General features: G+C 45.6%; 1 protein-coding gene across 2 annotated transcripts in view; it reads right to left on the reverse strand.

The window, feature by feature from the left end:
* TBC1D22A (TBC1 domain family member 22A) overlaps positions 1–16,235 on the reverse strand; it is a 357,816-nt gene that overhangs the window by 252,037 nt on the left and 89,544 nt on the right. For both annotated transcript variants that reach the window (XM_076006907.1, XM_012756888.3), the window contains exons 5-6: positions 10,302–10,372; positions 59–187 (exon numbers count right to left, since the gene is read on the reverse strand). In XM_076006907.1, the coding sequence (XP_075863022.1) occupies positions 59–187; positions 10,302–10,372 (200 nt within the window). The remainder of the gene's footprint in view (positions 1–58; positions 188–10,301; positions 10,373–16,235) is intronic.

Consider the following 16,235-nt stretch of genomic DNA (forward strand, 5'->3'; position numbering starts at 1 on the left):
AATCATCACCAAATCAAAGTATGTCAAGTAATGCATGAAAAAGAAAAAGCTCTCCCACCTGTCTATACGTATCTTGGTGCACTTCATCGTTCCTAGAATCATAATAGTGCTCAATAAAAGCAAAATATTCTTTTTGTTTTCTCTGGAGAGTGGATGGTCTTCGGTCTACATTGGCAGGAAGGTAACCCTGGGCGAGAAGAAAACAAAAAATACACTTGGTTACTGCTAACTCATGGAGTCTCTACGAGAAGTCTGGAATGAAAAGCCTCACGTCGGACATGAGCTTGGTGTTCTGTAATCTGATGCAGAGCGGGGCAAGAGTCATGAGAAAAAGGAAACAGGCACATAGGAAACCAGCTACTGTGCAAGTTCCCCCTGACAGCTCTCGCGGAGGGTCCAGGTCTAGCCTCTGCAGTGTCCCCAGTGGTCTTCCTCACTCACAGCCAGACAAGAGCCAGAGGGATTCGCTGCAGCAGGCAAGTTCCAGGCTCTTCCACAGCAGGGGGTGGGGATCTTGAGAGATGAAACAAGCCATTCTCTAAAGGCCTCGTATACCACAAAGGGTTTAGGAGTCTGCAAGATCTTCCGGCAACAGCCACACGTCACAAACACATGTGTGCATGCACACATGCACACACACATATACATGTATATGGACACATACATGCACATATGTAAGTGTGTGTACAAAACTGTTACCTATGCAAGCATGCTCCTGTCTCCACAGACTTGTGGCAGCTACAGACTCAAGAGGTGAAGGAGACGCAAATCCAGACAGGGCAGCACAAGGAGGCCAAGAAGAGCCCAGAACAGGGCCAGACCACCCTGTGTTTCATGTCTTCTGTTGCCTTGTTTCTACTTTTTAAATTAACATTATTGACATTACATAGTCGTCCCTCAGTATCAGAGGAGGGGATGCCAAAATCCTGCAGATGCTCGAGTCTCTTATACAAAATACCACAGCAGTTGTATAGATTCTGCCCACATCCTCCCAAATACTCTAAATCATCTCTAGATTACTTATGATATCTGATACAATGCAAATGCTGTGTAAAAAAAGGTTATACTGTATCATTTTTTATTTGCATGGTTCTTAGCTGTTGCATTGTTGTTTATTGTTTTTCCCCCCAAATATCTTCGATCCACAGTTAAATCCAAGGATGTGGAACCGGTGGCCATGAAGGGCCAACTATGGTTTATAAAATAAAATGTGCTCATTTTAAGTAAACAGGCCCATGACTTTGACAGGCTACCCAGCTGTGTAACTACTACTCCAGGGAAGACACAGAACACTGCCACCCCCACAGACTTCCTGGTACCCCTGCGTCCATCCCGCCCTGGGCTTGGGAGACACTCACCTCCTCACTATGGATGGCTGGACCTGCCTTAGAACTCCCTAGAAAGAGACTCAGTTGGGACCTGCACTTCTGTGCAAGCTTTTCTGTCTCTCAGCATAGCATCTTCTGAGATTCATCCAGGTGGCTGTGAGAATCAGCAGTTATTTCCTTCTCTTGCCCAGTAGTAGTCTATTGTATGGACATACCAGTTTGATAAGCCGTCCACTTGCTGATGAACATTTGGGTTATTTCTAGTCTGAGGATACTATGAATAAAGCTTATTACAGATATTCATGCACAAGATTTTTGTGGACACATGCTTTGATTTCTCACAGTTAAATACCTCGGAGTAGAGTTACTGGGTCATAATGTAAGTGTATGTTTAGTTTTCTAAGAAACTGCCAGATCTTTTCCCAAAGAGAGATTACACCATTTTACATTCCAGCCAACAGTGCATGAGCTTTCCAGGCATTCCACACCCTCTTCAACACTTAGTATTGTGAATCTTTTAAACATTTGTCATCTCAGTGGTGTGAGCACACACATTCCTCTTAGTGTCCTTAAGGCGTGTCCATTGGCATCTACTCTGCATTATAAATTACACTCACGCACATTTGTTTTAACACATTGGATCACACCATTTGAACGTATTTTCAATGAAGAAGTTGGGTGTCTGCATCTGTGAAGTGTGTGTTTAGTCCCCTGCCTCCGTCTTACCGATTCACAGGCATTCCTTACAGTCTGTGCGTGAGCCCCAGGTAAACAGCCTCCTCCCTGTGACCTGTGCCCTCCGTCCTCCCAAGGATGTCTTGTGATGAAGAGGAGTCCCTAACTTTAATGCAGCCCATTGTATTGATCTTTTGATTAGTCCTTTTCAGGAAAATTCCCTTTATCCAACAGTCCATGCCTACATATTTCACATTAAAATCATGACCGTATTCTCATCAAGTACTATTCTCCAACACGGGTCAGCAAACTGCAGCGCACCATCTATTTCTGATAATAAAATTTAGCTGGAACACAGAGAAGCCTGTTTGTTTATGTGCCGTGTACGGCTGCTTTTGTGCTACAGTAGCAGTTGAATGGTTACAAAAGAGACCATCTGACCCACCGGCTAAAATATTTATTATCTTTCTAGACCTTTACAGAAAAAGTATGCCAACCCCTGCTCTAACACATTCATCTTGAAAGCTAAGTATGCTTCCGTCATATGTATTTATATTTAACCTCTCCCCTATTTCTGAACATTGTGACTATCTCTAATTGTCCAGTATTCTAAAGTGTGGTTCAGCTAACAATGTCTGACTATTCCCTGAAGTAAAACCCCTATCGTGAACCGTTAGCTCACAGGGTACCGGACATTTTCCAGGTTTCTGATGCATTATTCCCAAGTAGCTCTGCCAAGAGCAGCCACAAGTCACATCCCCGGCAGGCTGCCCACCGTCCCCAGCAGCGAGCAGGCGCGGGAAGAACACCCTCACCGGGAGCGCCCAGTGAGAGCACCGTGTTGGAGAGAGGAACAGAACCACGTGGCCGACAAAGTAAACATCACAGCTACATTTTTGAATTCCTCATTACTGTGGAAAGGTGTGGCTATTGTTCCCACCCAGCCTCTCTTTTCTGATAAAATGAGAGAATATTAATATAATATCGCTTCACAAAATAATGAGAACGGCAACCAAATAGCCAGCCCCCAAGTGTAAACTGAAGCACTAGCCATGGTTCTAGGTGCCTTCCATGTGTTATCTAATAAATCCTCTATGACTAGCGCTCTTTAACTAGAACCACGTAGATTATGCCAGTGGGTCACCCAACACATCGCTTTCTGTCCCGGTACCCAGCCCTGCCCCTCAGTGTGGGAAGACAGAATGGGGGTGGGGGGTACTGCGCAGACCCAAGTGAAAGTGGCTTCTTCACCAGGTCAGACGGCTTCAGAGACAACCCACCTCGGAAGTGCCGGCTCCATCCCGACCTGCTTTCCCCTCACTGCCATTTCAAGTCTACCACGTCTCTCGGGGAATAACAATTACATGAGATCACTTCTTTTTCTTTGTCTAGAAGTCGCCATACCCCCAGGTTAACTAAAGGAAGAGACAGCTCCTCACCAGGCCCTGTGCTGCACACAGTGCTGCCTTTAATCCCAGCAACCACAAACAGCGGTCCTCATTCCTATTTACGGACAAGGAAACAGGCTCGGGATTTAACGTGCCCACAGCCACGTGGATGTGATGGCAAAGTAGAGCCACGCCCCAGTGTGCATGAACCCAAAGCCCCACTCCTGACCTGAGACCCCACACTTCTCAGGAGAGCCATCTGACTCCAACTCACTGAAAACTTGGGGAACAGATCCACACCCTGAGGAGTCACACACATATACACGCACAACGTGCATTCACCCAGGCCGACCATATCTCTGACCTCCCGCTCTGCGCTGGGAACACAGAAACGCTGGAGAGTGGCCAGGATCGCAGGGGGCTGCTTGCCCATGAGGGGACACGGACCCCACCTCCACTGGTTCCCTGCCCCCGACAGTCCTTTCTCCACACTGCAGTCACAAAGACCCGGTGAAAATCAGATCGCTTTTACCACTACCACCGCTTCCAAAAATTTCCAATGGCCTCTAATAATCAGGCTCAGAATAAAAGCCCAGGCCCTGCCCAGGCCTCCTGGGCCCTGCTGGCCTGGCCCTTCCAGATGGAAACCCTCATCACTCACAAGGCCCCTCTTAAATGTTCCTTAAATACCACACCTTGTCCTGTCTGGGTGCCTCCCTCTGAACTTCCTGTTTCCTCTGCTGGGATCCTCCACCTGGATTAGGGCTCAGCAAACTACCTACCGCCAGCCGAATCCAGCTCAGCCTTGTTTCTGTAAATACAGCTTTACGGGAGCACAGCTGTGTGCTCTCACTCGCATGGACTCTCTGTGGCTGCTTTAGCGCTACAATGGCAGCGCTGAGCAGCTGCTACCAACCGCACAGGCCCACAAAGCCAAAAATGCTCACGGGCTGCCCTTCCCAGTACTAGCTTGTGGCCGCTGCCTACGGTCTGTGCTGGGCTGGCAGCAGCCTTTCCCCACGGGACCCTGTGTGGTCTCTGCCTCCCTCAGCCCTGCCAGGATCCCAGCGGCACTGCTTCTCTGGTTACTTAGTGGCTCTCCCTCTCCATCATCCACAAAGGTCCATGCGGGCATCCACTCTGCCTGGTGTGTGCTGCTCCCCGACGGCACACACAGTGCTGGGACAGGTGAGATCTCTTCAAAGAACAGATGAGACTAGAAGGCACCCCCAGGCACCTGTGTGGCCACCTCCCGCTTGCCCTACAGGCCTTTCTCAAAGTCACCTTCTCCATGAGGCCCGCCCTGGCCACCTCCAGCAACACCTTCACCTGCCTGGGCTTCACAACCCCTCCAACCTTGCTCGGGGGAGTTTTCTATAGCACTTACCACCTTGACTCTACCAAAATTACTCAGTTTACTCTTTGTCTCCTCCCACCAGAATACAGCTCCATGAGGGCAGAATGTTCATCAAAGGGCTTAGGACCCTGCTTGGCACATAACAAATGCTCAATCCATATGGGAGGGAGGAAGGGAGGAAGGAAGGAAGAGAGAAAGAGAGGAAGGGAGGAAGGGAAGGGGAAGGGGAGGGGAGGGGAGGGGAGGGAGGGAAGGAGGGAAGAAGGAAGGAAGGAAGGAAGGAAGGAAGGAAGGAAGGAAGGAAGGAAGGAAGGAAGGAAGGAAGGAAGGAAGGAAGGAAGGAAGGAAGGAAGGAGATGACAACAATACTGTCAGATGCAAAGGGAGTGTCACAGCCCTGAGGGCCCAGGGAGGGAGATGCCTGAGCTATCTTGGGACAATATGAATGAGCACACTCCTCTGGGTTTGCTTTGTTTTGATGGTGGAGAGGACGAAGGTGGGAGCACGGAGTGCGCAGGGCAACAGGCCAAGGCCGGCTCAGGACAAGGCCCTAAACAAAGTCTGGCCGACACTGAGCATGGAGCTGAGGTAGCCACCAGGAGAGAAGGCCCTGTGTGCCCACCCAGGGTCCCAGCATTCAATGCAAGGCAGCAGGGCCACCAAAGATGGCCAGCCAGGGAGTGGTGGGCAGCCTGACACCAACTGCATGTGGCGAACATGAACAAGAACTCTTAGAAACGCTTCCCATTCCCCAAATTTTAACTTCACTTACTGAAACACAAATTCTAAAAGGCAAGTATGTCATCAGAGCACAGGCAATAAAAACCCCACACATACTCATGACACTGCCAATCCTAAAGGAAAACACACATATGCAAGTTGAGGCCTTTCAATAATTAAGCAAGACTAGAAATTATGCAAATTAAATATATTCAAGTATGCAATGAATTTTAAATGATAGAACTACAGAAAACTTAATTGCTGTATTAGCATGCTATAAAAACACTAATCATAAATGTAAAACAATGCATGCATATACTTATATCTGAATTGTCCTGGTGACACAAAAATGAAATTGTTCCCTCCCACTATGTTCATATGCAAACCTACCTTAATATATTGGAAGAATAAAAGATGATACTGGAGTTCCACTTATCATTTTTAGCCACTATACTCACTAATGTAAATGTTAAATGTTTAATTAGTTTTTGTTCAATGTTTCTGAAATAGCTATTAAGAAAAGAGCCAGGCTGGGTGCAGCGGCTCACGCCTATAATCCCAGAACTTTGGGAGGCTAAGGCAGAAGGATCACTTGAGGCCAGGAGTTTCAGACCAGCTCGGGCAACATAGTAAGATCCCATCGTTATGAAAAATTTTTTAAAAATTAGCCAGGCATGGAGGCACACACCTGTAGTCCTAGGTACTGGGAAGGCTGAGGTGCAAGCATGCCTTGAGCCTAGAAGTTTGAGGCTGCAGTGAGCTATGATCATACCACTGCACTCACTCCTGGGCAACGAAATGAGACTCCATCTCTAAATAGCCAAAAATATGATTCTCTCCAGTACTAATTTTTTAAAAGTTACTAACCTGCTTGCATAAATTTAAATGTTAAGTAGCATAACTGGTGGTTTAAGGCTATGTTCTAGAGTATGTTAGTTCTTCACAAGTGACAAGAGCCATGTTTCTCATCTTTCTTCGCTAAAGTAGCGTTTCCTATCCACCAATTAAAAATAATGCTCTTCAATAACCACAAGGTTCATGTTAGTGACATATCATAAACACACTGAAAAAGTGTCACTAGTTTGTCAGAGCCTGGAATAGATTCATATGCAAGCACAGCTTTGGTTATTTGCCTTTTCAAACTAGTCAAACTGGCCAACTGATCAATTCTTTTTGATTCTGTGTAACTCAAACTCTTGGTCCTGGAAGGACTCAGGGATTAGGATAAGCCAATCCCCTCCTACCCCACCCACCTAAGCTCGTGGCTCTCAGCGAGTCTTCCTTAGCCTCCCTCATCCAACACATCCCCTCCCACACCCCAGCCCACCTGTCCTATCCAGGCACCCCAGCCCAGGTGTGTGCTGCCTTCAGTGTGGCCTCACTGCCAGTGGAGGGCAGTGCCCTGCTTCCCAGCTGGCTCATGAGTGCCCTGCCATGTCCCGTGTGGAGCCTAAGTGCCCTAGAGCAGTGGTCTCCAACCCTCGCACACATGAGAACCTCCAGGAACCTAGGTGACAGTATTTCCTGAGCTCCCAGGTGATACTAACATGCAACCACAATGGAAAAGCACACATGGAGAGGGCAGGCCTAAATGTCCCATGTCCCTACATCCCTGTGTCCAGCCAACTGCAGGGTAAGTGCTCCCTGGACCCCAAACCCTGATGCCTGAGTTCACTCCAGAGATTCCAATTTGCTTCCTGGGCCCAGACACATGTGTCTTCAAAGGCTCTCCAGGAGAGTCAAATAGGAGGCCAGGCTGAAACTGCAGGATTCAGAGAACCACTAAGAGGCAGCCCTGTTTGGTCAGGCCCTTCCCTGCACTCCCACAGCCCTGAACTGCTGGCTGGGTTTCTCCCACCATTCTCCAAAACATCCTTGTGACCCCAGCACTTGCAAAGGGCCTGGCCAAGGACAGATGTGTGGAAGCACTTGCTGAATCAGGGACAAGTGACAAGCATCGTTTACTATGCTCCCCAAATCTCTGACATTACAGAACACATGCTGCGGCTGCCTATGCCTGGGAGTAACCATTAGACAAGGAAGGAGATTCATAAGCGAGCTCTTGGGTCACCAACTGGAGGATGAAAAGATGATAGACAACAACTCTGACCACCTTCCACCAGACCACTCCTGTATCTGACCAGCACCCGTCAACCAGGTGGGTCCCTTCCCCTGGAAGCCCAGCACCATAGCGCAACAGCGCTCCCTACGCAGGATGGATGACAACATTGCTCAGCTCAGGACATGGAGCATGGCAAAGGTACAACGAGCATTTGTTCCCTGTGAGAGAACCAAGGTGGGCTTCCTATTCCAGCTGCCACAGTCCCTTTGGCACCTTGAACCCTTCCCTCCTCCTTCCCAGTGCCCTGTGCCCCAACTCTAGTCCCTTCCCAGAGCCAATGGGGAGCAGCCTCGCCTCACGCCCAGCACCGCTCCTCCTACATGCCAGACGCTGGTTAAGAACTGCTTCGGAACACACTCTGCTCCCACAGCATGGACTCTCCCGAGTGTGTGCGGTCCGGTACCAGCGAGCACTCAACAAGGACAGACGGGGCAGCAGTGCACTGGGGCACGGGAACAAGATCTGAGGGAACGGCTCCTTCTCCCTGCAAGAAGACCCTAGGTCTATACTGGGAGGGATGACAGAGAAAGGCAGGCACTCTATGGTCTGTTCTGCAGGACCTAGGGGTGACTCCATCTTTTCCTTTCCCTGCTGTTTCCCAGCACCCAACACGGTGCCTGAGACACACAAAGTGCTCAGTAGTAAAGGGTTAACCACCCAACAGATTTTTTAAGGCTTTACTTTTCCAGAAAACACAGCCTTATCACTCCCCACTAAAGTCCTCAGGACAAAAGCCAAGCAATGGGGAGTGGGGGTGGGGTATACACCTGGCCTCCCCCTGGTCCCCACAACCCCTGGGTCCCCTTCCCCACACGGTCTGCCCGCTCACCCAGCTCTGCCCCTGCTTGTTCCATCCCTGCTGCATCCCTGGTTCTTATGACCTCCCATCTCCCTCACCCAGAGAGCAATGGCACACCTTTCAAGATGCCACATAAGACACTACCTTCCCCAAGGAGCCTTGCCTGGCATCCTCATGAGTTTGCTGTCCCCTAGAATCACCCGCCCCTTTCTTGGAACACACCCGTTTGAAAGGACAGGCTTTGCTCATTGACCAGACTCTTATTTTTTACTTATCTGCCAACCCAAGCCCAAAATAGGGCCAAGAACTACCATGTTCATCTCTGTCCCTTGTGACTGCAAATCCTTCCTCCTCCCCCTTTCTCCACCCCACCCCTACCATGGCCTCGCAGACTCCAGATGTGAAGTCTCCTCTCCCAGGAAGCTGGTCCTCAGCACTAAACTGCCTCCCATGCCGCTGGACTCCCCCTCAGCTTGCTTCACACTCGTGTCCTGGACATCCCACAGTAAGCAGTCCCACGTGGCACTGTCATCATCCCATGAGAGTCTGCGCCCGGACCTCCTCCTAACGGCAGGCTAGTGTCTAATTCATCTGTCTTCTGAGCAAAGGCCCCTATAATTCACAATGATTAAATGAATAAACGTGCCTGAGGTTTTCTCTCACTTGCATTCCTGGCACAGACTCCCCCATACCCACAGCCCTCCCGTTCACAACCAGCAGAGTGGGGACATCGGTATTTCCTGCTCTGCTCCTTTGTCCACTGAGCCAGCATGTCCATTTCCACGTCAACCACCGTGTAGCACACAGCAGGGCCTCGAATCCATGACCTGCAGAGACTTGAACCAGAGGGAAGAGAACAGTACCAAATAACTCCCGCACAAGGTTTTCCTCCCAGACATGGCACATCCTTAATAAACCTAAGATTGCTAAAAAGGATCCTCAAGGTATTTTCATCAAAACTTAGAGGACATTTGAAAACTGGATATAAACTGGAAAAGTGGATTAAAATAAAAAACACAAAACAAAAATCCAAACAATCGCAGCAGGTCTAATTTTAATTGCGAGAGAATATTTAATCAATAAATATTCACTGTTCAGAGCTGCATCTACATTTAGGATTACGAGGTACTAAGCTGCAAATTTATTAAGACTCATTAGCAAGAAAGAGTCTTTTAAATACTGAAAGTCAGACCCAATTTAGACTAAACGCTTAGAGTTCCCTAATGACTTGGCTCCAAAAACAATAAAACAGGAAAAGAGAAGGAAGCTGTGTACAAACCATCCTGAACGTGCAGCAGGGCCGACCCCATTCCCAATGTTAAGCTGGGGTTAAGTGCACGAGGATGTGCAATGACCACCACTGCCCAGCCGGTGTTCTTGGCAGGGGTCAGAAAGGGATCTGGGGAGCCACAACCCCACTCTCCATCACAGAAACACAAACTATTTCTAACATCAACTTTTTTTTTCTCTGCTAACATCATTACTAATACTTTGGGAGGAAAAAAAAAAAAACCTGGTCAAACACATTTCCTTATTTGTGACACATTTCAAAGTATCTGAAACATACTTAAAACGTATTTCCCTATTGAAATAATCTTCTATGCTGGAACCTTTCTTATATCACAGGTTAGAACAAATTATAAAGTTTTTTTTTTAAATAATAAAATCAGAGAAAAAGAATACAGATGTCATAATGATTATTCACCCTCATTTTCTGATGGTCTTGTTCAACCAAGCTTGAAATTAAGCAAAGAATAGGAATTGTCACCGTAGCCGGGGCAAAGGCCTGTGTCACCAGGCAGCAGAGCCAGGGCCAATGTCTGGGCTGCGGCTGATGGGCCAGACTCAGGCCAGACTCAGGCCAGACTCACAGGAGGAAGAAGACCACAGTGATGAGTGACAGGAGGCTCACCGAGAGAAGCTTCCACGTGATTGGACGCACTGGCTTAGGGATCCCAGACCAGCTCAGCTTCCGCAATTCCTCTGTTAACAAAAAACAAACAAACAAAAAAAAGGGTTAGCAGACTTCCCCCAGCGCTTTAACATATTCCACCCAATTTATTAGGGGACAGTGAGCCCCATAAATGAAAACTAGAATTAACCTAAATAGCAAAAATATCAGATACTGATTGCTCTTGATTTATGACAGGAGGGACATTACCATGCTATTCCAACCAAGCAAAAGGTTACCTGTTTACACTGAAATCTTAGAGGGTACCCCTGTGTCCCTGGAGCCACCCTGAGACAGGTGAGGCACCATGACCCTTCCTCCCTCAGTGAGGTCCAGCCTCATTCCCTCCAACACTCCTCTCTGGTTCTCTCTCTCTCCCTTTCCCCGCTCCCCTCCTGAGAGCTTTTTCCCCAAAGGGGCCACTTTAATTGGTCCTCTTCCTTTCCTTCCCTTCTTCCCTACCTTCTCTCCCTCCCTTCCTCCCTTCCTGTCTCACTCTCACCGTTGGTTATTTAAGAATACCTATGTGAGGTGGTTTTCTCAGCATCGGTTTTGAAAGAAATTGTTTCACAGAGATAAGTTTATCTTCATACAACATTAATTAAGGATGTAGCCATATTATACACACCAAGGTCAACAAAGTCTTCGGGGTATACTAACACAAGTGGAGGATGTAGTCACTAACCCTGCAGGTAGGAAGAGCCAGCTGACCAGGGCAGAGGGGCCGGGAGGGTCCAGGGCCTCCTCAGGGCAGGCACAGGCCCATCAGGCACGGAGGGTGGGGATGCTGGGCCTTGATTCTGTCTGACCTGCACTGTCTCCTTGAGCAGCTCATTCCCGTGCCTCGAACGGCTAAAGAATTCATTTCAATTTGTAGGTATATCAACACTTGTCCAATCCCACCGAAACCAAAGTAATTATTTCTTTCCTTTAAGTTAGGAATCTACCATTAGGCTCTTCTCCTAACAGCTCGAAGCTAATGATTAATACTAGGAATAAAAGAAATGATTAAAGAGAAGACTTTGCTAATATAATCAACAAAATGCAAAGTCCTGACATCTAATCTTTTTCCAATTACTAAAGTCTAAGTAAAATAAGTACAGAATAATTGGGCGATGGTACCAGCAATAACTTGCATTTTACAGCAATCTCAGAAAATATCAAATCTTCCCCAGTACCCTAAGGATATTATGAAAAGCAGGAACCTAATATCTGAACACCAATAATGTAATGTTTACCAATCATGTTCCCAGTGCCTCTCGTCTACATAACTGTGGTTTTCTGATTAAGGTTTATGAAAAAAGCTGAGAGAACTTAGTTGTTAATGTTCTCTGGACCTATCTCCTCATCGGAAGAAACTCACAAAAATTCAAAAATCCTGAATATACGTGGTGAGACAAAGTTCTAATTTTGTTTAAGTTTAGTGCCTAAAGAGAGCTTTCATATATATATTATCTTATTTGATCCTTAACACAGCTTGAGGTATTTAGGGCTAGGATCACTACTGTATACACAAGAAATTTTCCCAGAGAGGTTAAGTGACTTGACCAAGGTCACAGAGGAACTAAGTAATGTTTAATACTAGGGTCTTTCCACTATATTAACTCCCATTCTTAAAAAGACTTTTTGCAACACAGACAAATCTCATTTCTGACTACAGACAAAAGGATTCCAAGAAAAATCTTAGTAGATGAAAACACAGCGGTATGTTCAAAGAACAATGCACACAAGCAGATACTTCAAGACGGAAGGGATGGTTCAACATCAGGAACTCTCACAACCTTATCAAGGTGCTGAGTGAGGCTGATGGGGAAAAGCCACACGACCATCCTGACAGATGTCCACACAGACTCCCACCCAGGGCCACTAGCCCCTGCCGCCTTTCTAGCACAATCCCAACACACCTCACCCCAGCAGCCGTGGGGGCAGGGAGTCAGCCCCCCAACTCCACAGGTCACAGAGACAGAGCTCTGTTGATTTGGTGACACCCTCACCAGAGGCTGGGTCCGCAATGGGCCTTGGACCCTGCTCCAGCCACTGAGCACAGGTTCATTCACTAGGGGGTTCTCAGAAAGCTCCCCTTACTCTTGGCAAAGCTCCTGGAGGCAACTCTCTCTTCCTCTGAAAACTGCCAGGGTCAGATGTGGGGCTCAGGACTGCTGCAACCAGCCTGAGGAGGAAGAGGGACGCAGAACCAAGAGATCAGCAGGAAACAGAGTTCCCAGTTAAATAAGATGGCCGGATGCAAGAACATCACAGATCAATAGTTTTCTCTACCAGCACAAAAACAAGTAGAAAACGTTACAGGCATGAGCGTAACAAGAACTGTACAATACTGCACAAAGAAAACTATTAAGGCTTCACTTAAAGACATAAATAGAGGGAAACACCAAGCTCACTGACATCAACAAGGATTAAAGAGCACTTCCTCTGAGCCAGGCACTACGCAAGGGGTGGGGGGGATTACAGAAGTGAGCAACACTGAACACAGCCTTGTGCCCAGAGAGCCCCCCTGCACTTAGAGACCTCCCATGCCTGGAAAGCTTCCCTCCCCTTCCAAGGACATAGCAAAGGTAAACTTACAAATAGAACACTCAGAAGAGGACAAAGGGTGCCATGAAACTGTAAATGAGAAATTTTACCCAGTTAGGAAGGTCAGGGAGGTTTTCTTAAGGAAATGACAACCGAGATGAGGATAAATTAACTGAGTGAGGAGGGGCCAGCCGGGGAGTAGTCTAAGCCCTGGAACAGCCCATGCAAAGATGCAGAAGAGGGAAGGCCCATAGCAGTCACAAGGAGACCACCTAATGGGCTACTTCAGAAGCTCAGTGCACAGGAGGGAATGGCATGAAAGAAAGACAAAGACCAAAGAAGTATCTGGGAGCTAAAAGTGAGAAGGCTCAAACCATAGACTAGATAGACAGATGGATCTAAGACTCAAAATTACAATGTTGTCAAATTGTCACCTTAAAAATCTTTAAGTCCAATGCAAAGCCAATCAAAATTCCAAAGGGATATGCTACATGTGTCTGAAACTTTAAGTAGACCCTAAGTTCACCTAGAAGAACAATGGCATAAGAACAGCCAATAAAATTCCCCAAAAGAATAATGCCAAGAGAAATGCATTAACAGACAAGAAAATATATAACGGAGTGACAGGAATTAAGATAATGGGGTTCTAAGAGAGACAGTAACACAAAGAAATCAATGAAACAAAAAGAACGGTTCGAAATCAAACCCATGCATATATGAGCACAGAGTTATGATGAAAACTGCATTTCCTATTGGAGGCTAGTCAACCAATGATATCCACACAATAAGGAAACTATTTTTAGAAAACAAATCAGACCATGTATCTTACCAGACAAAAACAAATTTGCAAATGATTAAGAGTCTAAATGAGTGGGTGGATGGGTGTGTCTGTGTGTAAAGGAAAGAATAAAAACACTAGAAGAAAATATAGACTATTTTGCTATCATCAGGTAGGGGAAGGGCCTTCCTAAGCAAAATACAAATCTCAGAAACAATATATAAAAATATTAACAAATTAACTATATAAGACTTTGGGAATGACTATACATGAAAAACACTATGATGTTAAAACAAATGACAGACTTGAAAAATACATGCAACATATGATATAGAAACGTTAACACCATTAAAATATTATAGAAAGAGCACATACAAAAGAAGATGAACAAGCTACAGAAAAATAGAAAATTCATTGAAGAAGAAATGGGAACAGCTAATAACATACCAAATGATAACCTCAATGGTAATCAAAGAACTGCAGATTTAAACAAGAAATTTGTCAAAAATTAGTTGGATAAAATTTTAAATGAGTGATAGTATCTAATATTGATGAGACTTTGGGTAAATAGCAACTCTTTTACATTCTGTTAAAAGTGTATATAAATAGCTTTTTTACTAGTCAAATTTCAAAATATATAATCTTTAAGCAACAACTTTAAGAAAACTATTCTACAGGGATATTTACAAAAGTACATAAGGATTATGCACAAGGATGTTCATCTGAGTAATATCATGTTAACAAAAAATTAGAAACAACCAGAATGTCCATTAATAAGGAGATGGTTAAAAACCCTGTTAAATCCATACACTGGAATACAATGTTGTCACAGAAAAAATGGTTATCTTTTTGTGCAGATATGGAATAGATTCATCTCAATTGTGAGCTAAAAAGGAAACCATACAAAACAGTGTGTCTATGCACTCATTATTTCTATAGGTTCACTCAAGAATCGGAAAGCACAGGCGGAATGTGGGAGGGGTTCAGAGAGTGGAGTCAAGGACGGTGGAAGACTCACTTTTCAGTGTACACCCTCCTGTGTTTCTAGAAAGCCACAGAGTTCCTGTGGCATCTCTACATTAATCTCTAACTTTTCACCAAACTCCATCCAGCTTTCTAGGCTGAACCCAAGTCCTGCCCTGTCCCAGACACCTTCCTGACAACTCCAGTCCTCACTCACGTCCCTCTTCTGTGAGCACCAATGACATTAACATCTGAGGATTGTAGCATACAAGCTCCTGAATGTCCTATGCCACAGTCCCACCTCTTGTCTGTCCTGACACAGTGCCCTGCAATCACTTAGCTGTAAGTGCTGGAGAGAGAAAGCTCAATCATTTCCTCCACCCTTTTAGAGGTTGTTTTGTGTTGGAAGAAGGGCAACATTTGTAAACTATGTTATCTACAATAAAAGTATTAATGTGGCCCCTCAAACAAGATGTAGAATATTTCTACCACCCTTTTCTAGTAATTCTTTGTCTCCCATCCCAAGTTAATCACCTTCTAACATCTATCACCATACTGGTTTTGCCTGTTCTCGCAACCCATATAGATAGTTTATGCAGTATGTACATCTTATATGCACTCTTGTGTGTCCTACTTCCTTCGCTCAAAATGTGTCTTAAGAGTCACACATGTTGCAGGTACCAGTAGTTCATCCTTTACAAACAGAAACAGTATTCTTGTCTATGAATATACTACAATTTGTTTATGCATCTGCCCATTATAGATACCTGGATATTAGGTTTTCACTATGAAAAAACTGCTGTGAACCTTTTGTGGATATATGTTTTATAGGCATGTGTTTTCATTCCTCTTAGCCAGATAAGAAGGAGTGGAATTGTTAGGTCATAAGGTAGATGGTTACTTTATTTAAAAACTGCCATAAAGTTCTTCAAAGTGGTTGTACCATCATATACTTTCCACTATCAATGTATTAAAGTTTCCATTGCTCTACATCGTGGTCAAAATTTAGCATTGTCAGTATTTTTAATTTTAGCCATTCTATTAAGTGTTAAGTGGTATCTCGTGATTTCCATCGGCAATTCTGTGATGATTAATGACACTGAGCACTGAACAGAATTGCATGCGCTTACTAGCCATCTCTCCATCCTGTGTGAAGTGCATGCTGAAATCTTGTACCCATCTTTTATCAAGTTGCTCATAGTTTTATTATTGATTTCATGGGTATATTTCCGATGACTAATTTTTCTTATGATTATGGCCATATTTTCCTGTTGCATTGCATGCCGGTTACTTTTTTACTGAATGCCAGATGTGCCTCTGTCGTAATGGAACTGAATCTTTTAACTATTTCTCCTTTGTCAGCCTGCATGACTTTATCCTTCTCAGGAGAGAATACTGGAGGAGCACTATCAAAGAAAGGGGTTTTTTTTGTCCAGGTTTTCAATACAACTCATTCACCAGGTCGCTGCAGGCACTGTCTCTCCAGCGCTCAGCAGCCATGACTCTGGGAATCGTTCACCTCGCTGCTTTCCGGTGACTTTCCTCAGCTCTGGAATCTCACCCCATTCCTGAGTGTATCAGCACTCACCAAGGATAGATGGGGCCCTCTGCAGACATCTCTC

This window comes from Microcebus murinus, chromosome 10, assembly GCF_040939455.1.
Source record: "Microcebus murinus isolate Inina chromosome 10, M.murinus_Inina_mat1.0, whole genome shotgun sequence".
In the NCBI taxonomy this organism is placed as follows: Eukaryota; Metazoa; Chordata; class Mammalia; order Primates; family Cheirogaleidae; genus Microcebus; species Microcebus murinus.